Source organism: Pterocles gutturalis, unplaced genomic scaffold (genome assembly GCF_000699245.1).
Source record: "Pterocles gutturalis isolate BGI_N339 unplaced genomic scaffold, ASM69924v1 scaffold14252, whole genome shotgun sequence".
Taxonomy (NCBI): Eukaryota; Metazoa; Chordata; class Aves; order Pterocliformes; family Pteroclidae; genus Pterocles; species Pterocles gutturalis.
In genome coordinates, this window is record NW_010115596.1 from 3,573 (window position 1) to 27,206 (window position 23,634).

At 40.7% G+C, this 23,634-nt stretch overlaps 1 protein-coding gene across 1 annotated transcript in view; it reads left to right on the forward strand.

The window, feature by feature from the left end:
- Positions 1-239: 239 nt before the first annotated feature.
- The window catches only part of LOC104463061 (BDNF/NT-3 growth factors receptor-like), a gene marked incomplete at its 5' end in the record, with an annotated part of 44,738 nt that continues 21,343 nt past the window's right edge, over positions 240-23,634 (forward strand). Inside the window, 3 exons of the mRNA XM_010075242.1 lie at positions 240-324; positions 1,807-1,981; positions 5,557-5,791. Coding sequence (XP_010073544.1) covers positions 240-324; positions 1,807-1,981; positions 5,557-5,791 — 495 coding nt within the window. The remainder of the gene's footprint in view (positions 325-1,806; positions 1,982-5,556; positions 5,792-23,634) is intronic.

Here is a 23,634-nt window from a genome sequence, read left to right on the forward strand (position 1 = left end):
AGTGTGGAGCCAATCTGATGTCCACCTTAGATGATTCATCTGTGTATACTAATATATCATAGCCTGTGAAGCTTTGATGATGCGATATTTTTGTTGCATCATTACTGGTAAAACTTGTAGAAGAAGAGTTCCAGGCCTGAAGACACATGAGATTCATAAGCTGGTCCCTCAGGGAAGGGACATCTGTAGCATGAGTGATTTGTATTGCCTCTAGGATCCATAGGGCCTGAAATCCACAGGGAAAAGTCCCTGAACTTGGTAGATGCCTATGCAGTCTGTCCTACTCCTTGTGCCCTCATCTGGACCTTATTATGGTAGCTGTTCATTTTTCAAGACCTGTGGTTGCAGTTTCACAAGTAAAGAAATTGTTTTCTCTGCCAGTCATCTTTTAGTCCCTGCTTCACACATGAAGACATATAATATTGGAAAAGTGGGCAGAATTGTCTCTGTTGAAGAAAAACCTTGAACAAACCATGACTACTGCAGCTAAAAACTGGATTTGTTGGCAGAATGATTGCACAGTATCAACTTGTTCTGCATCTGTTCTGATGAGTGTGGTTGGTCCTGTGCTCTGTATATGAATTGGAGATAGAAAATAAAGTGACTAGATGCCCACGAAAAAGCATCTTTAGTTAAAACAATGCCACCACTTTTGTGTCTCATCTTGCTTTGTATTAAGTCTAGGTGTAGTTAAAATCCAGAGGTACAGAGCCCAGACATCAATTTCTGTGAATAATAATTTGTGAACACTGGTAACCTGCTATCTTTCTCTCACTGTTTTAAAAATATTGTTTGAATTAGTATAGTGAAGCCACTGTACCTTTTGAAGATAGAACCTAGTAGTGGTTTATTGTCACTTATAATTATTTCTCATTCAGTTCATGTCACAATTTTCTTCTTTTTGGTGCATGAAAATGTTTCTTTGCTCAGGAAGTATAGTTTTTAAGAAAAGATCCGCAATTGCCTATGTGTGGTGGCTAAATTAGCATTATTTCATTATACAACATTTATTTGTATAAATATATTTGATCCAGTGTTGATATACTTTCTTCAGAATGAACATATGCAAGAGTTTAGAGCTCTATAAATAAAAGGGCATGAGAAAAATTGACACCCCAGAATTCTGATCTGCGTCTGCTTCCTCTCTGTCTATCGGTTTAGGATTGATCCTCCAGCTACTTACACATATGCTTAGTCTTGGGCTTGTGAGTAGATTTACTGAATTTCAAAGGAGTTCCTGACTGAAATCTTGGGTTGAAAGTTCTGGTCCAGGGTTGTACCCTTGCATAAATCTACCTAATGTATATAGCACACCATAGGGGCCAACATCAGCAACAGTAATATTAGTGATACATAAAGAATGCATCTGTGTTCCTACTAAGTATTTTAAGCAAGCAGAGTTTCATTTTACAGAACTTACAAGAAGGTAAATACCAACAGGATACTAGAGTTTGCCTGAGTTAAATGCTAAAGGATATGAACCAGCTGTGTACTAGTGTATAGTTTGGATAAGATCAGTTCATTTGTTCTGTATTTGGAAAACACTTGGCACAGTAAGATCATGGGTATTCCTGCATCCTCTTACAAGAAGAATCTTTTTTTTGGGATGACATGTGGCAGGCGAATGAAAATTGTACTGCCATTATTTAATTGCACTTAAACATCACATCTGCATTTCTAAAAGTGTTATTAAGAAAGTACTTCCTCCATCCTTTATGCAGTATAGTGTCTTTATCTTACAGTGCCATTCCACATGTTTGCTACCTTCTGCAAACCTGTCTTTCTTACTTTTTTGTTTTCTCTGACAGACACTGAAGGATGCCAGCGACAACGCCCGCAAGGACTTCCACCGCGAGGCAGAGCTTTTAACTAATCTGCAACATGAGCACATTGTCAAGTTCTACGGTGTCTGTGTCGAGGGTGATCCACTCATCATGGTCTTTGAGTATATGAAGCACGGAGATCTTAACAAATTCCTCAGGTAAATCCACTAACACATACTGTGCTGAACCAGAAGTGGGCAGAGAAGGTAGGTGTTACTGTATTTAGTGTCAAACTAACTACTGCCACCGGAAAATGCCCACACCTAGGAGTGCAAATCTGTGCGACTCTCTTCTTCTGTAGTGGGATATGGGGCTCTGTTTCTCTGCCTATTTGGAAATACCATGAAGTCAAGCCTTGTCCTTTGCACCAAAGGAATGGGAACAAAAAAAAATACTGTTTTCAATATATTTCAATGTATTCTGAAATGTTTCATTATTAATCTTACAGTAAGAAACATTTTCTTGCAGGCTTTTTGGTAGCACTTGGGAAGATCCCACTCAACACCTATAGCTATCTGTAGGTGTCTAAGAGCTTTTGAAATCTAGCTCCTTTTCTCTTCCCTCCTCTCAGTGTTTTGGAAAGACTGCCATTAATCTGAAGCAAGAAAACTGTGAGCCATGGAAACTTCAGTGCAATGGAAAATGCTACATCTTGGGGTCTGGATTAGGGTTTTATTTCACGAAGCTGTTCAGGAACGTGCATTGGAAATTGAAACTTGGCAGTAAAGCAGTCATAAATAAATAGATGATGCCTAAGGTTCCCAATAATAGGTAACTCATGAATCAGGAAGTTATGAACTGTGGCCTTGTGTATGTGCCATTTCTGCTAGCCTGCACTTTTTGACATAAAAATAAGCAGTTGAGAGACAGCTTTTGCTCCAATGTAGAAAAAACATATGCGTAATAGACTGTTCATTCAGGGTCTTCTATGTGATTTTCATCAAAGGATATCACAAAAGCATTCAGTGTAATGAGATCTCTCCTGCCAAAGATAACTAGGGGTACTACCATGTTGGAAAGATATTTGTGACAAAGCTGTAAAACAATCAAAACTGATGTCCCTTTAAATGGGTTCAGATTTTTCTATGACTGAAATGGCTAGTGACTGTTAGTGTTTCCATTTATACATTTTTGATAACCTGTGTGAAATGAGTTTCCTGTCTTTCTAATCTCCACTGAACAAATAGCCACACCGTAAAAGTGGATGACATCAACTACTATCCTCCCATACTGGGCTGCCAGGTTTGGCAGGGAGACTGGGGCCTGAACTGGAGATGCAGAGCAAACGCTACTACTTTTCACAGATTGATTGTCTCTCTGGCGGAGGATTTAAGTATATTGTCAGAGTCATGTTGGAGCCTTTACATTTGCCTGCTTGGACCTCTGCCATGGATCAGGAGAGAACTGCAGTTTCCTAAGATGCCATCCCAGTACTTTTTCAGAACATTGAATTTCTATTAGAAGAAGCCAGATTTGCATCTGCTAAGAAATAATTTCTTATTTTGTAAGAAATAACTTATTCTTTGATTCTTTTGATTGGCCGTTTCTTACCTCCTAACTCTGATTTTGAATTATTGTCCAGAAAGGTAGTTTAGCAGACAGTGTATTTCCTACTTTAGGTCTTCTCTGTTTTTTTAATTGTTGATCAGCCCTTGTCTTTAGAACATAAAATGATTATACTGGGACAAGCTGTTAAACCTAAGCTCCAAGTTGTCATTCCTCTCACATTTGCTGAAGCTTGTGCTGCAGCTCAGAGGTTAGTTGTAAGCGGGCCGTAAGAGCCCGTATTTTTTACCCTGCAGCGCCACCAAAGGCTGTCGGGCAAAAATGAATGTGAAATTTAACCCAAATGAGCCTTGCTGTCTGCATGCAGCCAAAGGCTGTTTCAAATCTAGGACTAAAGCCTCAACGTCATGCCAGCTCGTTCTGGCTAGTGGAGACTGATGTGGATCTAAAGAAATCTCTGCTGATGTTCCTGGCTGTTGCAGACACTGAGGAGCACCTCCTTTACACCCAGAACCAAGAGGACATGCAAGGTGGATGGAGTGTTAAGAACAATCCAAAAGGTTCATTGGATACAGATCTTGTCCTCAAGGAAGCTAGTGAAAGACTAAGAGTTCTCTAATTTAGCAACTCAGAGATTCATGCCAGAGAGCAGTCATTAAAAAAAAGGTACAGTGCTTTCCGACAGGAATTTGCCTGGCAATCTGGGTTGGAAGTTTCATGTCCTCCCATTTATTCCCCCTGAACCCAGACGAGCTGAATGGCTGCCTACCTGTACCCTGTGGCGGAGACTTGCTTTGTCCGGTACCAGATGCAGTCCCAGCAATGCTACACGCCCTCCATTTCTTTCCAACATCTGTCACTTTGCTTATGAAGTTCTTCCCTTGGGGCAATTTTAATATCATATTACTAATAGGTAGTGTCAGATTTCATCTCAGAGATTTTTATTAATTTGCAACTCTTTTCCAAACTCCTCTGCCCTTCTTCTAGGGATGAATTAAGTCCTCACCTCTATTGATTAGAAAGGTGATTCTCTGAACTCCTCTTTGTAGGAAGGAAGGACCTTTGAGAGAAAATAAAAATCGGTTCTAGAGTATTTAAAAAAAAAAGTTGTGGAAGGAAGAGGACAGGTGGTCTCTTAGAAAGAATAGCCTGCAGGAAAGGAATGAAAAAGGCTTCTGACAACCCAGGATAATGAAATGGATGGAAAGGGATATTCAGAAAATTATAAGGTGTATCAAATGAGGAATGATTGCCAGATGACCTCATTAGTTGGATAAGGATTAGCTAGTAATGCTTATTATAAAATGTTGTGTGTAGGAATGGTTCTATCTGTATCTTCAAGATACTAGGATGTTACATGTGTATACCATAGTTAAGATGGGTGAAGCACATGTGTTCCAGTACTTTGCTGGGCTTTCCAAATGCAAAATGGTTCTCCTTCTACTGAAGTGTATACAAGTTTCTGATTAATCAGTTGATTATTACATGTTAGGGTCTTGCTAGGTCTTGAAAAGCTTGTATTTCTGAAGCTGTTTAGTTGTTCCACATAGTGTGTCTTTTGTGTCCTCTTCCTATTGTCAAGAATTCCCATCTCAGGCAGGACTTACCCTTTGTGATGAAATAAGCAAAAGTGGTTTCCTTCTGTGCATTTGGATAGGAAATTAGAAATGTAAATCTAAAATTGCTGCCTTTGTTTCTCCAGTGGCATCCAAGAAAGAAGTTAGTTCTTCCTTCTTTAAGAAAAGATGGAAGGGTCAATGGCCTGTCTCCCTGTAGAAATCAAGGAATGCTGGAAATAGGAAAACTGATGCTATGCATGCCACTTCATTGCCTTTCACTCCATTGCCTTTCACTCTTACAGAGTGATAAGGTTTTCCTCAGTTATCAAACAGTTACATTGGGTAGCCTTTCTCCAGAAAAGATTGCTAGAACAGAACAGGAGAAAGGTGGTGATTTCGTACAGAGGGGTATTACTATGAACGCATATGCCGTATATGAGTAATATATAACTTCTTGCGTAATGGTTTTCACACTGCCTGTCTTTCACACAATGAAGGAAAACAGTAAATGAAAAAATCCACAATACAAATTGTCCCTTATTTCACCAATTACTTTGTAGCTCTTTTTGTTATTATACTTCAGTTGTGTGGTTTTAGGCTCACTAATGCCTTTCACTTCTCCAGCTTACAAGTGGCCTATCACTTAACCAGCTTGTATTTTGGTGCAGGGCACATGGACCAGATGCAGTACTGATGGCAGAAGGCAACCGTCCTGCTGAGCTGACCCAATCCCAGATGCTTCACATTGCCCAGCAGATTGCAGCTGGTATGGTTTACCTGGCGTCACAGCACTTCGTGCATCGGGATCTTGCTACCCGGAATTGCCTGGTTGGTGAGAACCTCCTGGTGAAGATCGGGGATTTTGGAATGTCTAGAGATGTGTACAGCACAGACTACTATAGAGTAAGTTATTGATGATAACCCAGGTCTTGTTCATTCATCTTACCACATTAATGTGACTTCTGCTGCTTTTACACTCGACCGTCTGTCTGTCAGGTAATTTAGAGGCTGGCATATGGAGAAGCTGGTTTTGAGTTACAAGGTTTTGGTAAATTTGGAGAGAGTTAATCAGAGCAAGATTGGCATGTCCTGTTGTTTATGTATGTTGGCATTATATTCTGATAATGAATCACAGAAACGTCTTTTTCTCTGGGCAGAAATTTTGCATGTTTGTTTGGCTTTAGTGAAAAAGAAGGAGCACATAAAAAGGAAGAGTATGTAATCAAATTTGGCCCAACACTTTGAAGTTATTAAGAAGTGTTCTTATATATTACTAAGACAAATGGAAATTGTAACTTTCAGGTATTGTGTAATGTTTCAGTTTACTAGAGGAGGTGTAAGTACTGAACAGCAGCGCTGGACCAGTTATTTCACTCAGGAGGAGACTAGGTGAGAAACTGGTATACACTCAGTACCTGAAAGGCTGTCAGTATACTGTTTTTCCTGCCTTAAGCCAGGTCTTTAGTCTTACTCCTTATGGTTGAAGAGTTGTTTTGTGGTGGGTAAGAGCAGCCCATCATGCTTGTTCATTCTGGCCCAGGCCATTTTCCCCGAGCTTGGTTGCCATAAAATGATCTCTGAAGTTTGACAAGGGCTTCTAGGGTTGCTAAGATACACAGGACTGTGTTCATTAATTACTGTTGTTGATGCTGTCTTTGTACTATGTGGCAAGTTGACAGCATTTGCTGTTTGCTACCATGTTGGGAATTTCATGATTGGAACTGAAGCTATCAGGTGTTTGTGGCTTTGGGAAGGCAATCCATGGCTAAGCTGGTAGTTTATAAACCCTAGAGTTCGTCCTGTAAGAAAAGCCACTCAGCATCTTTAAGCATGTTTTCTGTATCTGCCTCTCACATTACTTGTTGCCACTGAATTCCTTGTAGGTAAAATGAGGACCTCTTCTTTAGACACTCAGTTTGAGCTGGTGTGTTCATAAAGGAGTGCCACCTCAGTGCCAGTGTTTGTGGGATGCTCGGAAAGACATTATCTCTATGTCCAGCTGCGGCTGGACGAGGCAAAGGAAGCTATACACAAGAATTATTGTTGAGTGTTTTTTTCACTTAACAGCTGAGAAGTAACAGTCTCCTCTGTTGTCTTTTCTTTTCAAAGGCAAACCTAGTATTTAGTAAACTTATGAGCCAAATTCCTCTTATATTATGTTACTTTGGAAACTTGGCACTTCAAGCTATTTGGTCAATGTAAAACAAGCATGACTGCACTTCAGAACTTGGAAAAATATACAGAATGGTAATCACTACCTCTGTTTGTGTTTGCGAGGACACCAATGAGCACCAAAGGCCAGGGTTTCTTGATTTTGCATCCGAAGTATGAGCAATACCTGTTGGGACTGGTGGTGTGTCTCTGTTCTGTACTTCAATGAGACTGGATTTGTTTGCCGTGTTCGTCATTACACCTGGAATGAATGTCCGTGCATAACAGTAAGTGTTTGCAAAGACCCTGACACTCAGAGGCAGCATTTTTGAACAATAAATGCTCTGCTTATTTTTGGAAAAAATGAATAATGTCCTGCTTCAGAAAAACTACCTGCAAAAAGGGGTGGAAGCTAAGTAATTGTATGGGCTTCCTGGGGACGACTGGTATGGGCATGTGAGAGTGCATTGATTCTGGTGTCATCTTACCTGCTCATCTACCTCTGGGTTTAATCCTTGAGTCTTACACGTGAGCACTCAAGCAAACCTTCTACCCAACGAAGCACAAATTTAGAACAAAACCTCTGACCTGAAGAAAGCAGGGGTTCACCAGTGTTACCTGGGTAACCTAGAGTGCCTCTCAAAGTACCGCATTCAAGGGGTACACTGCATTTCTCACTGCCACTTACACGGAATCACTCTCTTCTTTCCTTCTCTCCCTCTTCATTACTTTTTTTTTTGAGGCCAAGGGAGGATCTGTGGGGTCCAGGGTATAACAAAGGAGAAGAAAAGGGGGTAGTGTGAAGAGGGTGTAATCATTGATGTGAGAGAGGGAACAAATAAGGCAGGAAAGGTAAGTGTAGGGAGGTGTTTGTTAGTAAATGACACAAGTGCGAATGAAAGAAGGAAGAAGTAGACAAGTGTCAGAGGGAATGAATGAAGATATAAAGTAGCATGGCTCCATCCAAATTGATGGTGTAAGCTTGCAATATGATGAATGGGTATGAAACTTGGAGTTGATTAATCACTTGTTCTGCACAGTGAGAAAACCAAGAAAGACAATTTCTCTGGCCCCTAATTTTCCAGCTGGATTCTAGCTGGTGCAGAGGAGGGACAGAGCCACAGCCTGCCATGCCACCATATTTCACAGTATAAAGGCTGGAAGTTACAGTTGAGCCTGTGAGATTTTGCCCTGCTTGGGCCATATGTGGGCTGGTCACAAGCTGGTCATGGAACAGTCAAGGCTATGATGACTTTCCAGATGGGTACTGGGATGGCACTGACCTACCATACTTAATTGTTTATAGCAGGCTAAGTCTTTTTAACTGCTCAGGCTTAATCACATACATAGAAGCAATTCTTCCCCACCTTGACAGCTTTATCCGATGCTTGTTAGAAGGATTTACACAGCTACAAAAAGCTCTGCATTAAATAGTTCAGCATTTGTGTTTATTAATATACAGGAATCAGTTTTTTGGGATCCTACCACCCTGTCAGAATGTTAGATTTGCCCAAGATGATTATTTATAGTTGGCTTCTGTGAGATAGGGATAATCCCCAGTCCTTGTCCACTGTTAGATTGTTAATGACATTCTGCTTTGAATCAGCTCAGTTGTTAAGAGATGCTTCAGGGAAGAGGGGGAGAGAAATAACTCATGGCCTGGGAATACATGTGATGCCTGGCCCTAATTGCACAAGCTTTCCTTTTTCTCCTCTCTTCTTTTTTCCTTTCTTTTTCATCAGGCAGGAATCTTGTGGGTGGGGGGAGCCCTGGTGTACATGCTAGCATTCAGTGTAACAGCAATAGTTTTCAATAGTCAGACCAGATGACTGGGGGGACATGAAGAAACTGCAGTGGCTTTTCTTACCCAGCACTGCTGTCCACCTCAGGCCAAACTGAAACAACTGTCAAGTAATTAGTGTGGTCTGTGTGCCAAACAGCTTCAGCGACACTCAGTTCTTGTAGCAGAGCAGATCATTTCACAAAGTTATTTACTTGCAGAGCTTAAATCTCAAATTCATTAGGGACTTTTATTTGTTTTGCTGATGTCTGTGTTTTGTTGTTTGGACTGACAACCCCCACAGGTCAGGGTTTCCCATCTTTCTGTCCGATACCAAAGTAGTGTGATTCAGCAGGCGCTTTCAGTGGCTTAATGTACTGACACCGAAGCATGGGAACAACTGTTTTGCCAAAGTCTGTTCTTGACGCAGAGACAGTATATCAGGCCCTTTTTTAGGCTTCCAGGTTTGCAAGTGGTTGCTCAGTACTTGGTCTTAAAATAGTTTTCTGTATTTCTTTATCATAAGCAAAAAGCTTAAAACAAAAACAAAAACCCAACCCAAAACAACAACAACAACAAAGAAAAGGTTGTTTTATCCCTGTACTTGTAAAAACTTAACAGGGATATGCTTTAAATATCCAGGCTGGTCAGCCAGCTACAGGCTTGAGACAAGATTTTGGGTGAAACTGTGATCTCACCAGAGTAAGCAAGAGCTTTGTCACTAACTTCATTAGGACCAGAATTTCACCCTTCCACATTTTTATTTTTGTCCAGTGCAGGACCGAGATTCTGTTTCTGATTTAGATTTATGGAGCTTAGTTGTGTAATCCCTATTTAGCTATTGTATAACTTACTTGCCTTTGTGCAACAGCGCAAGGAACAGTGGAGAAAATGACTCCTTTGTCTTCCTCTTTTACAAACCGTGCAAGGATCTGTCAAAAGACTGGGGCTATTAGTGAGGTTTCCATCTTCCTTTAGGCCCAACGTGCCCCAAAGGGACAGAGAGGTTCATAAGTCACAGATTAGTTTCCTCCACTTCTGGCACAGATGGGGCAGAAGAACCCAAGAGGATGTGTTTCAGTATGAAGTCCAGTGACCCAGTGTCTCTTTAAAATCTTCTGCATATTTTGTACCATGTTTTACTATTTAAAGAAAGCATGTAGGATTGAATGAAGCAGCATAGGTTACTGAGCTCAAGCCTTCCACTCTTGCAGGAAGCCATGCAGTAGGTGTTCAGGAGCTACAAGAACCTCAGACCTCCTCAAGCCACATGGAAAACCTCAACACTAATTAACGCTTTAGCCCCTTGTATATAAGGCACCAACCCCCTGGAAGTTACAGTCTGCCATGGGAAAACAGGAGGAGATGTCAAGGGTGTCAACAGTGTCCTAGGCCCCTAAAGAGAAATTATGTTTGGCAAAAATTCCTGAGAGATCTTAGTATCACCCCCAACACACAACAGGAGGTGACAGCAATCCCCATCAGTCTGTCTTGGTGAGAATTACCTTCTGAGCTGGCAAGCTCTGTAATGCCATGAATGCATGAACCAGCTGCACCAGCCTGTGGCATTGCTGGGGTTTGGTGATGCTCCTCAGAGCACATCTGGACCTGTTGCCTGTCCTCAGTCCCTCAGAGCAGTGTGGGAACTTAAGTTGACCCGGAGCCAGATTGTACAGCAAGAAGTGAAGCAAAAATGCAGGCAACCAACACAAGTCCTGAAGAAAAATTTCCATTAAATTTATAAACATGGAGCAGCCCTCAGAACACGGACAGGCTTCTTTTCAAATGTTTCTCAAGTATACCACAAAATTGGATAGCAGCAGTCTTGTGTCTCTGAAGCTTGAATTTCTAACTCCTGGATCACTCCTCTCCTGTCACACAGCCCCTTCCATCAAAGTGAGTGTTGCAAATAAGGAGGATCTTGCTACCTACTGCTGAGAAAGATTTCCCCAGAAGGCTGTTCTACAACCTCGCTGACCTAATGGCTGCAAATTTTCTTTTCTATCAGCAAGCTGAATTAACTAATGACCAATGTACAGGCACCTCATCACATTATTCTCCTCCCTTCCTAGCATTTACATCTCAAGTGTATTTAGAAAAAGTACTCCTGCCCCCTCTTACACTGTTTTGGAGGGTTTTAGAAGGCACACTGTCAGGAGAGAAGCTTCTTCATTTTTCATCTCCTCCATAGTAGCCTTCTCCCATGACTTTCAGTGTGTGAAACAGCAGTTTCGGTGTCTCTTTCTGGTACAGATATCACTAGGACTGTGAGCACTGTTTTCCAAATAAGATTTTGCCTGTTCTTGGATCAGAGGTGCTTCCCAGCCTCTAATGAAAACAGGCTGCATAGCCTGGAGTCGCATAGCTTATGTCATTGGCATGGTCACTGTACTGTCAAACAGTGCCCTGGGCCACTCTCATCTTCCACTCCTTCCAGATGAAGAACATACCCTTTTTTTGAAGTTTTTGGTTTCAATCCCGCAGTGAATGACTTTGCAGTCCATACTGGCACAATTTGTACCTTTAGGGATTGAGGAAGACTGCTGTCTCTCTTTTATTTTTAGCTTCTTTGGGGGCTGCTTTTTTAAAAAAAAAAAAAAAAAAGAAAATTCATGTCTTATTTGGTGGTGAGTAAAGAACTATAAAAACAGGATCATGATACAAAAAAATAAACAGCTGAGGAAGTGAGAATGATTTGTAAGGAAGTTTCCTAGATTTTTGTGGCTTTGTTTCTTAATGTTTTGTCTCTTGATCACTTCTATGTAAAGTTAACATTAAGTGAGTATTTTGGGAAAGGATGTCTTTGTAAAACATGGGGTTCCTATGCGCTTTCAGTTAGGATGTGAGAAGTTATTACACTTATTAACCTCCCAGGAAGACTTCCAGAAAAACTAAGGTTACATAATTCACTACTCCTGGCCAATTTTAAAAATACCCAGCTTTCAGACCTTCTCTCTACACAAAAGGGTCAAAAACCCTTTTGAGAAACTGTTTTGACACTTGGAAGTATTATAGGCCTCAGCAAACAGTCTCCCTTCTGATCTCCGCTGTTGCTTAGCAAAGCCAGAGTAGCAGTTTGAAGATAGTGAAATAACATTAGTATTAGTGAAATGGCAAAAAGCATCTTGCCCACTAGACACAGTCCTGCACTTCATGCGTGAGCCTAATATTGTAGGGTGCTGTATATCTGGGAACTGCATAATACACTTTTCTGGTGACTCTATACGAAACATTTGCGAAAAGATAGTGCTAGTAAAATAATCACCAGAGAGGGATCTCGCTTAAGCTATTTCCAGTACCAAATGCCTATTTGCAGAGAATTAATGCATGACAGCAAAGGGCTAAAAAAAAGAAAAGGCTGGCTTGTCATTATTTGGGCTGTAACTAGCCAGGCAAGCACCATGATATAAATGTTTACAGTAAGGAGCAGGTGTCTGTCTATTCTGAAAGGGCAATAGCAGTAAACACCTGCAGGTCTCAGCTGTCACTACAGAGATGAATACCTGAGTGGGGGAGTTTGGAGGAGGCTGCACTAAAGAAAACAAGAAAGAGTTACTGAGAAGTCAAGCAGCTTGTCAAGGCATCTTCGTAGGTGTGTGTATTGAATTGTCACAGTTTGAAGGCACAGTTTGAAGGCTTTTTATTAGCAGCTATTTTTGCATCCATTGCTCAAAAGGAAATTATCCGCTTCCCTACATGGACTTCTCGGCTCTCCTCCTCCGTCAGAGGCATATTGCATCATGTGTACTGCTGGGGAGGACAGAGGGTTCCAGCAGCCCTGGAGGACATGCATAGATATTTCACGCAACTGGAAACAATACAGGAAATAATGGGCCAGCTAGAGAGATGTGAATCCAAAATCTGCATTTAAAGCTCTGCATTTAAAGTAACATAATCACAAGCAGAAATAGGCCTAACAATTTTAGAGGGCTTTTAGGAGCTTTTTAAAGGTCGCCACAATGTCAGCATTTAGAAACTTGTATGCACCAGGACATGGCATTATCCTGATACCGAAGGATTAGCGGCATGCCTTGGTGACTGTTACTACTTGCCCATGCCAGAGTATATTCTGTTGTGTGCAGGAAGCATGCTCTTTCCCCAGCTCTTACTTACACATCCTTGACTGCTGGTGTTTTGTCTGGAACTGCAGTTTCCTGACCTGCTCAGTTCTACACAGGGAGGCCAAATTCAGCTCTGTCTCAAGCAAGTACAGATCTATCTTTTTTAGCATGGCTATAGCTGTAGTCATTTCCCAAGTGAAGTTTTCTCATCATCTTCACACCAAGGCCATTGGTCTTATAGTTCTCTTTCCATCTGTTTTCACTGACACAGATCCAAAGAGGGGAGTCCAAGAACGTTTTCCATGTTAGTGCTAGCAGAAGGAACATTAGATGCCCGTCATGTGTAGTGTGCTGCATTTAACAGTGAGTTCTTGCTAAACTCCATCTTGCAGGGTTAATGACAAGATGGTAATACAGAAGACGAAAATTTTAACTGGGAGGTTGTGACATACTTTGTTTTGCCAGATTTAAGCCTCCTCTCACATGAAGTATGCAAGTGGGAAGCCAGCTCTGCGGCTCCTGGAGCACATTCTCCTTCAGTCTGTGAGATCAAAGAGTGTAGAGAGAGCAGAAACAAGAAAAACATAATGACTAGGTTGAAAAATGGAGCTGATTAAAAGACAAACTAGAGCAGAGTGACCTTGCTTCTGTGACCAGTTACTTGATTACCCATTGAATTTGAGTGTCTAATTATTCCTTTGTAAATCCACCCCCACTAGATTTACACCAGCATAGTTCTCATACAGGATGTGAAGAAATAGGTTCATCTTGAGAAAATAAGTTCAGCTAGAAAGGAGTACCTAGAAATATATACCAGGAAATGCAGAAATCCTGTTGAACAATACTATAGCTAAAAGCTCTGAATGTATGTCAATCAAAAACTTATAGTGTCTGGAAATTTCCAAATGGAAATTTTCCCTCTGTTTGCTTCTGTTAAAAGCTTTGAGAATTTACTGTTTGGTCCCATTTTGGTTATAAAACAGATATTACAGTTTTCAAATGGATGGAAATTTTGGGTTTCCCACCCCATTTTTAAAGCATTTTAACAGTGTGGTTTTCAGCAGGCTTACTCCTGCTGTACGCAGTTGGTAAGAGCCTTAGGATCCATATGCACGCCTGTGGAATAGCAGGAAGTTTACACAGTCAGCATCACCAGTGGCTGACACAAGCTTTTCTGTTGAGGGGCTCTTAGCACAGATGTTCATTAACTTTAAAAGTCCTTTTAAAATTATATATACAAAACGGAATCATTCTCAAAAATAACCACACATATGGATATAAATTGCAGGAAAGCAATGATTCACATATTGAAATTAGCTTTATGAACTGCAATTTGGAGAGGTTTGCAGAACTCTGATCAAAAACGACGCATTCTATTAAGTAGCAGCACAGCCCTACAAAGCCATTTTTGCAGGTGCTGAAATTATGACTGCTGTTTAGATGTTTAACATATAAGAGGGCCATGTCCTCAGTCCCAATCCTGTTCACAATTTGCTGGATTGTAGTTGGAATATTGATGGAGGCTTTTTCCATTGACTTCACTTGAGCCAATGTTTTGTCCACGGCCTTAGAAAGTGAGAAGTTTACAGGCAACATTTTCTAGAGACCACATGTAGAATTGCAAGAGAAATGATGAAGTTATTTTTGTAGTTTTTCCTCCTGGCCCAGGTCTTTGTGCAGACCATTAATACCATTTAGTAATTGCGGGGAGGAACCATGTGTAAATATCTGGAGAGACAGAGACTGTGCTGTAGTGCTACAGATTGTCACTTTTGGCAGGAAATCTGCAAAGCAAATGACGGAACTCCAAAGGTTAGCAGCTGAAGCTGTTGACTTTCTGATATGTGATGCACACACAGTGCGAGGAAAAGATGATGTGGGAACAAAATGAGAAAAAGTTCTCTGGGAGCACTGTGAGCATAATCAGAAAGTGCAGTGGCAGCTCCTAGCTGCTGCAGAGTGCTGGTGCACCTTGTGGGACCTTCGTGTCACTGCCCCCACCATCACTGATGGTGGGTGCAGCACAGAAAGGCCACCCAGAGGGAGCAGGACATAAAGAGAGTTTTCCTTTCAGGGCTGGTCACAGAGTCAGCTCCCAGCATAGTCTTTAAAGGCTTCCAGCTGGAAGGTTTTTTCATGCAAATATCCTCTCTCCTTGCTATAAGGAAAGCCGTTGCTAGGCAGTTTTCCTAAATATGCATTTTTTTTCGCTGGGCCCAAAGAACAATGGGCACTCTTTTGGCTCACAAAACTCAGGAAGCAGGGAAAGGAAGAACCAGACAATTAGAGTATGGAGTGCTGTGTGTAACGGGAGGTGGGAGGTATTGAGAGGATGAGAGGACAGCTAGTAATAGAGCAGAGCCTACAAATCTGGCTCTGTAGACTGCTGCATGCATAGGAAAGAGCTACAAATGGTGAGTGGGAATAGGGAAATAGGCTGCTGTAAGGTCCCCCCAGAACCTTATCTTCTCTAGGCTAAAAAAACCTGAACTCTCTTAGCTTGTCTTTTATGGGAGGTGCTCCAGCCCCCCTTCTTCTCTCTTTGCTGATCAATGTAGTTAGCTTTTAAACTGTGTTTTAACTCTTTATTTGACCTGGAATAATCATGTTTTGAGTTTGCTGTGGCATTTTTTTTTTCCTTTGTGACAATTATGAGGAAAAGTGCTTGAGTTTGGGTTTGTTCGCAGAGCTGCATTCCCATATGCTTTATGTGACCAGGAATTCTGCAAAACTGGTTGAAACTGATCCAAATGGATAGCAAAACATATGAAATTAAAATGTTTTTTGAGATTAATTTTACTTCTGAGCAGCTTGCCTAAATCATCTTATTCAGATTTTAGTAGTGAAGAACAGTGATGTGGTAGGCCCCAGGTTAGACATGCAACTAGTGAATGACCAGCAAGGATTTTCAAGGATCTGTATCCTTGTTGATGTAGATGAAACCAAACCATTTTTAGGAACATTACAAAAAATACATGTGCTGCCATTTTTCTCTGTATGAGGGATGCTGCAATATTGCTAGCTCTCATTAGTAAAAGAAATCGTTAGTTCAGTCACTTCCCTACCCACCAACTCAGAAGAACAGCTTAAATTCTTACACTGAAACAAGCAAACAAATGCTGCATTCTGGAAAGTGTCTTTTCCTTCCTGGACCCTTTTGCAGGAATTGTGAAGGAGATAATGGAGCAAGATGTGTATAATCATGAGGCTGAAGAGCCATTCAAGCAAAAGGTCATTACTGTCTCAGAAACAAATGCCTATGCACTGGCATAACTGAGAGTGTAAGTGAGAATTTTGTAGGTATAAGAAGTAAGTCTGGAAAAGCCTTTGCACCGGGAGCAATGCAGAGCACAAAGGAGCCCAAATACTGTCAAAGTAGAGATGGGTACACTTTGGAAGAAGCTTAAATGACAGTCACTTGTGATACTTGGGGCTCATCAAACCCTACTTCAGTCATCTGTTCCATGTAGCTGTGCTCAAGCTTTTTTCCACAAATGTGACTCCTGGAAGTGAACATTTTTAAATGAATGTCATTTCAATTATTCACACAACCACACGCTCAGAAGCCAGGACTTTAAGGAAGAGCTACATTGTGAGACTTTTGATAATAGCATAAGAGGTTGCAAATCTACATCTACAGAAAATAATAAGCGTTTGTAATAAAGGAGATTAAAAGCCATTTAGAGACAAGGGAACCTTGAGATTGCAATACTTTAAAGTACAAAATGCTGCTTTTTCTGTTGCTATTGAAAATGAGTATGATCTAAGAAGTTAGTGTTTTAGCCTATACAATCTTTATGGAAGACAAAAAGACACTGGTATGTATTCAAAGAGTGGAAACTTGTCTAGCTTCTAGACCAATGACATCCCTGAGGACACGATTTTTACCTTTATCCTTAATAACTGCAAATTTTTAATGACTATACATCTGTTTTCAGTTCTGTGCTCACTGCTGTTATCTAAAGGGCGAAAAAAAAAAACACATCAGCCTGTGATCCAATCCTTGCATGCTATACCATGAAGCAAACAAAAGTTTTGCTGGAAATGTAAGTTGGGTTTTTTTTCAACTGATATGTAAAATGAGATGCAGTCTGAGCCTTCCTTAGAAGATTATTTTATAACATCATTTATTCCATTCCGAGGTATGTGTGTATATAGGGAGTCCTTCAAATTATTTTGTGACTGGCAAGATTATGTTTCTATAAATCTAGATTTAGTGGTGTACAAAGAAAGGGAGAAATCTTATCAGGGCAAAGAAATCATTCTCTTTTTCTTTTTTTTTTTTTTTTTAATATGCACATAAAAAATTTTAGGAAGATAAAGAACTGTTCATTAAATATTTGCCAGATATTCTTTGATAACATGTCAGTGTCGCAATTGTTTCACTGCCAATATAAATATAAAAAGGAAAGAAAAAAGAGGCAACATGAATGACAGACATGACGATTACAAATCATTTGTCCTAATGTTATTGTCACCTACCTTCCTCATACTGCCTCAGCCCAATCTCACAATATAAAAATGTGATGTTATCCAGAGAATATAGATTCTTTCCATATTGATTTACCGGATGCCTGTCACCACCAAGTCACTTTGAAAGGCTAACTGATAGGCTGGGCTCTTTGCAAGTTACTGCTCTGTATGCAGTACTTTTGCTGCTGATTATGCTGCCAATGTTATTTTCTGACGGTGAGATTTAGTGCAGCATAGCTGTCTGGCAGTATCCTTGTAGGAGATTTTTTTGCTTGTATGCTAAGTGAAGGGCAGGGTCCTGCATTCTTGGCAGCCTGTCACATGCATGAGCTGTTTGTTTTTTGGGTTCAGCAAGCAGAGTTTTAAATCATCTTTAGCAAAACAAGACACAGAGGAAAAAAAAAAGAGATCAAAATAGAGCTGAATATTTCATGTCATAATTTTGGCAGCATGTCTCGTCTTGTCTTCTGCATTGAAAGCACCAATGAAAAAGGGAATTTTGCAGTTTTCAGTCAAGTGGCTTTTCCATGCTTCTCGTGTATCCTCTCATATTCTAAGACTGATCTCTCATACCATATCGGCCATTTTTTTAGAGGAAAGAATCTAGTGTTGAGTACTTTTGTGGGAAAAGCATTACCATGTTAAAATAAAGCTCAATGCCAATACACAGTGAGTGGAATGTGCACCTCAGCAGAAAGCTAATAGACAACTACTTGAATCTACAAAATAAAGCCTATATGTTGTTTAAGATATGCAGGCCAAATATTGCCATTTTCTGCAGAGGGGAATTCTGTTGAAAGTAGTCAAAAGTTCCATCTTACACAAATCCTACCTGTTTGCATAGACACGAACAGTTGTGACCAACAGAAATTTACATGGCAGTTTGGAGGGGGACTAAATGGTGGGTTTGGGGCTGAGCCAGCCTGTAATGCCTACATATTATGCAATATTAAACTTCTTGTTTTCTGTCCCAATCACCTTTAGTTAGTACAATAAAACACTAAATAGAAAAAGAAGAAACTGGAGGCTCTTCTGTACTACATGCAGTAAAAAGCACCAATACAAAATACAAATACAGCTTTAAGCACAGTTAAAACGGCATAAACTATGAAATACAAAGGAGTTTCACATATACAGCTCCAATGTACAACATAAGGCTGGAGGTATGTCTAGTCTGCTAGCTCTAAAACTGTGACACAAGCTTGATGCAGACTGCAAAGCTATTCAGAAGCAGGGTGACTGCTCCTTTTCTGGGGCATACACTTCTCTGCCTGTGCCACTGACAAAGTCCAAGCTAGCTGCTTTGAAGGTAGCTTACATCACTGTGTTCTCAGGCATGTCATTAAGGCTATGGAAAGCAGCATTATGTTAACTAACACAGAAAAAAATGTAAATCATGCTTCTTTCCTAGTTATTCCTTTTAACTTGGCAGTAATTTACAACATCGTAATAGATTTCTTTAAGATGTAAGGCAGATCTGGATCTGTTTAGCCTTCAGGTTACATGAAGTAGGCAATTACTCTGCATCTGTGGTTGAATAATGTCCTATTGTACGTAAAGCGCACAGGGGTAATGATGGATCTAAAAACTGCCTGGGATTCTCAGAACTCCTGGCTTTGCAGTAATTGTAACCTGAAAATTTTGGGACTACCGGTTTTCTTACTGTCCCTCTACTGCTGTTTTAGAGGGTCAGCTCTGAGTAATGGAGGGAACTAGTTGTTAGGATCAGCTTAAGTATTGGGGAAGTGTGGATTTTCTTTAAATAAAGGTGCAGAAAGTAGTTGGAAATTGTGTCGCTAAATCAGAGAAGAAGATGGGGAGCAACAGGTTGCAGAACTATCTGTGGGTTCATCTCATAAAGGACACTGGGAGTAAGCAAAAACACACAAGAGGGGAAGGCTAATGGACAAAGAGGGATACAGTGAAAAGTGACAAAAAGCATTTGAGGTTGATTTTGAAAAGAATGTTAAAGTAAACAAGAGAAGGTCCCTTGATGGTTTAAATGTAAAGAGAATGGGGAGGAAGGTGTCGCCTCTACAGACATCATGGTGTGGGAAGGAGAGTTAGTTTGGTCTGGAAGCAAAATTAATTTTTAACATCAGGTCTTGAAAGGATAGTGATGAATATGAAGACATAGGCAAAATGGCTAATGGGACTGAGAACACGAAGGCTAAACCTTGAGCAGGCATAGAGAAAAGAACAATGTGGGACATGGAAAGCCTGTTTTATGACAGGAGATAAAGAGTTCAATCAATTCTGTAAGCAGCAGAAGCCAGCCCTGCTGCCCAAAGAGAAGGTCCTGCTCTCCTGCTAGTCTCAATAGCTAATTCCTGCGTCATCCTCTCTCCTGCACCAGCACAGGTGTTTCTGCAGCCACTGAACAAACTGTATTGATGAAACAATCCATCTGAAAAACAAGTATTTTTTTCCCTGGTTGTGGTGAGGATAAAATACTTCTCCAAACTGAACTACAGTACCAGGGCATTCCTGTTCATAGTCTTTGTTGAAGGAGAGTCTAAAAGAACTGGGCTATATGGGTGCAGCAGAAGAGTGAATAAACATCAGGGAAGTAAAAATACTATTTAAACTAAAGGATGATGTTTGTATAAGAACAAATGAGTATAAGCTGGCCATGAAAGAATTTAAGCAAGAGACTAGAAAGAGGATTCTGTCAGAGGAATGAGGTTCTTGGGCAGCCTGTGAACCGGTAAGAAAACTGCCTCATTTTAAGGTGGTACTGTGCAATTTATGAAGGGAATCTGAAGCACAGAAAGAACAAAAACTGCTGATTGTGTCATAAATATTTGGTTTAGCAGAGTGTCAACATGAGTAACAGTTTGAAGCGTAGATACTTTATTTTGTGTGGGTTACTTCAGCTCATCTTTATTTTGCACAGAATAGTGAAAATAAAATCACTAGCATTTGTGAAAGACAGCTTAAGTGGCTGATTTTTCATGGCAAGGTAAAAGTTTAGAAGGTGAAATATTTCTCATTTATGAAAATATTTGCCAGTAGCTCTGCAACTCTCAACTTGTAGCTTCTTAGCTTCTCTCACTGCTTACGAAACCACACATGCATCAGAAGATCAGGCCTGAGTTTGTATCCTCTCTATAACTTTGTGAAAATCTGTTTTTCAGTTCTGCATGCAGTCTCCTCTCTCTTGACCTTGATTAGGTTTAATTAGACTTTAACTTTCCACATTCCAGGCAGGCAGTGTTCTAGTTTTACAGATGCTTCTGTTTGACCATAGGCAGAGCAAATACTGCTTTGACCTTGTTGTTTCCTAGTGTCCTCCATTTGTTGTTCGCTAAAGTCAGAAGAAGATTTTAAATGATTAAAACATGTAAATAGTTCTTCCTCTGCTCCATCTATATCTTCCTTCTATTTTCTTCACATTTTAATTTTTTTCAAGAAGGGTGACAATTTGAACTCATCTTTTCAACTCGTGCCCATCTCAAAAACCTGAGTGGCTGCTACTTGTGAGAATGTTTTACAACCCTTGCTGGTTCAGCAAGGTGGAAGTTACCCCTTAGATCAAAAAAAGCTGCAGCTTTGCATGCGAAGTGGTAAAAGCATAGGGGCTTCCATGCTGGATTATGCCAGTTTCTCACTGGAGTTTTAATGTACAGCAGATTCATCACATTAATATTGCATATTATATACCCAGCTCCAAGCTTCTTTTGCAGAGACCATGAAGCCATTGCAACCTTCGCCACTGTCTAGAGCTTTCAAGTTCTGGAGGTCTGTTCAAGTGCTGAAGATCCCCAACATGATGATGAAGAGAGCAGCAGTCCAACACTAATATGACAAACAGGACACCCTGTTTGTCCTGGCAGTCTTCCTGCATCTTGCATAGTGGAGATGGGGAGATGGACAAAGGCTAGTTTCCCTGTAGGATGTAACTGCAGAAGATGTAGTAAAGCAAACCTATACTTGTTGTTTTCAAAAGGTGAACAGTTTTTTTGTCTGACTTCACCTTTTCCTACAACACCGAGAAAAAAGAGTATTCTGTTAGAAAGGGACCAGTAGAAATTGCCTTAAAAGTTCACTTAATGGTTCGTCCTTTCTTCTGTTGCTGAGACTGGGACCAGGTTGAATAGCATCAAGACCAGTTGCTTGATTTCCAACAGGTATCTGGGTGCATTGTTCTGGTCTTATTGTTCATTGCAAGCATTGGGAGCCTTGAGTAGCAGGAAACACAAGTCCCAGGGTGGCATTGGAGCTTTTGCTCCGTATTGAAATCCCAGAGAGTATCTCTCTGCAGCTGTAATTTTAATTATATAGGATGATCCTCTGCCTTTTACAGAGCAACTACTCAAAATTTGAAAGGAGTCTGGAGACTCCTGGGAACAGGCAGGTTAAATTATAGTTATTACCAGGCAGCTATTTCAAGATTACTACCCTCTGAATAGCAAATCCCCCACTCCCACGAAACACAAACAAACCAAAAAGTTTACTTGTCCTTCCAGAATTCTTCTGGCACTCAACTCATAACTTGCAATTTCCAGCCCTTCACCTCAGCACTTTTTTCTCTTTGCACAAAAAAATGGATAACTACAGTTTCCGGTATGTCTTTACCCACTACCCGTAAGCATCTTTGCCCTCTCAGAAACCCAACCTCCCATGACTTGTAAAATGTCAAAGATCTTCTAACATTGCATCATATTTTAATTAAACGGTCAAGGGAGATTTTTCATTTCCCTACCACACGGAAGGTTTAACATAGCCCCCTGATGTGAAATGCACATGGTATATGACAAGAAACAATAAAGTGAGGTGCAGACTGGGGCCTATCTTCAAAATTAGACATCTCATAGATAGATAGGGCTCTCCGTTCTGGCGTAATTCCCTCTGACAAGGCAGATACTGTCCTGACTGTCCTGACCTGCCCAACCAAGTTTAATATGTCTGTGACTCTCCAGCCTTTCTAAGAAATGTCTGAGCCTGTTCTTAGGGTATCTGCCCTATCTCTGGCCATTTTTTTGTGAGTGTTTTCTTATGGTGATCCAGAATCTATAATTTGTGGATGAAGGATGTTAGGGTACCTTCCTGCTAGTTTCCGTTATTATCTGTTTATGAAACAGTTGTTCATTAATTTGTCCAATCCTTGTTTGCACCATCTTCATAACTGTGGCAGCAAGCTCCAGAAGTTTAATACCCATTGTGTAAAAAAAACCCCTTACTTTTGTCTGTTCTGAACTTATCTTCTATTAATTTCATTGAGTGTCCTCTTGTTACAGTATTTCAGACTTTGCTAATAACAGTTCTGCAGTTGTTGCTGATTGACCTCACTTTATCCATCTCTTTAATGATTTTGTAAGCCTCAACATAAGCATTTTAGTTCTCCTTTCCTGTGCCTCTCCAATTATGTTACAGCCTCCCTGACCTGTGGAGACCAGAACTGCACAAAGTACTAAAGGCATGTGGGAGACCCATAGCTGTGTAATGTGGCAGAATTATTCCCTGAACCAGGTTGTTAGTATCTGTGCTGATGATGCTCAATGTGTTGGGTTCTTCTGGCAGCTGCTGCTCCCTGAGCTGTTGGTGCCAGAGATGGCTCCAAAATCTTCTTCCCAAGTTGTAGCTGCCAGTGCTAGGTGTAAGCATAGTTTACTAGGTTATTACACCTATTTATCATGCATGTAGTTAGCTGTGTTGAAGTTCATCTGCTGCTCGGTTTCCCTGTTTTGCGAGATCCTTCTCACAAAAGCTTCTCCTAGAACTTAGTATCACTCCTGCACTTGGACTAATTGACGTTGTCCTGCCATATTCTAGGCTGTTGATGAAGATATTGAATGTGATTCTGACACTGGCCTCTGGGGATTCCACTGCTGCCTTCTCTCTATCCTGAGAAGCAACCTTGAAGTCCTGCTTGGTGCTTCATGTACTTTAATGAGCCTTCAGTCCATAAAAAGGCCTTTAGTAAATCTTGTAGCAGCTTAGGTTTTTTTAGTAGCCTTTGATGTAGAGCCTTATCAAAGGTGTTTTGAAAAGCCATATGTGCTTCGTCTGCTGGATCACCTTTGTTCACATTCATCCTGACTCCCGTGTGGGCCACCATTAGGCTGGTAGAGTGAGATCCCTTTCTACAGAAGTTTTTGCTTCCCACTCTGCTCAGAAAGATACAGGCAGGTTTTATCTGTGCATCAGCTCTCTGACACAGTTGCTCTCTTTAATGACAGTCATACACCTGCAATTTCCCATGTACATACCTTTATACTCGCATGAATGCCACATGGCCTTGATAACATTAACAGCCAACTTCTCTATTTGCTTGAAAA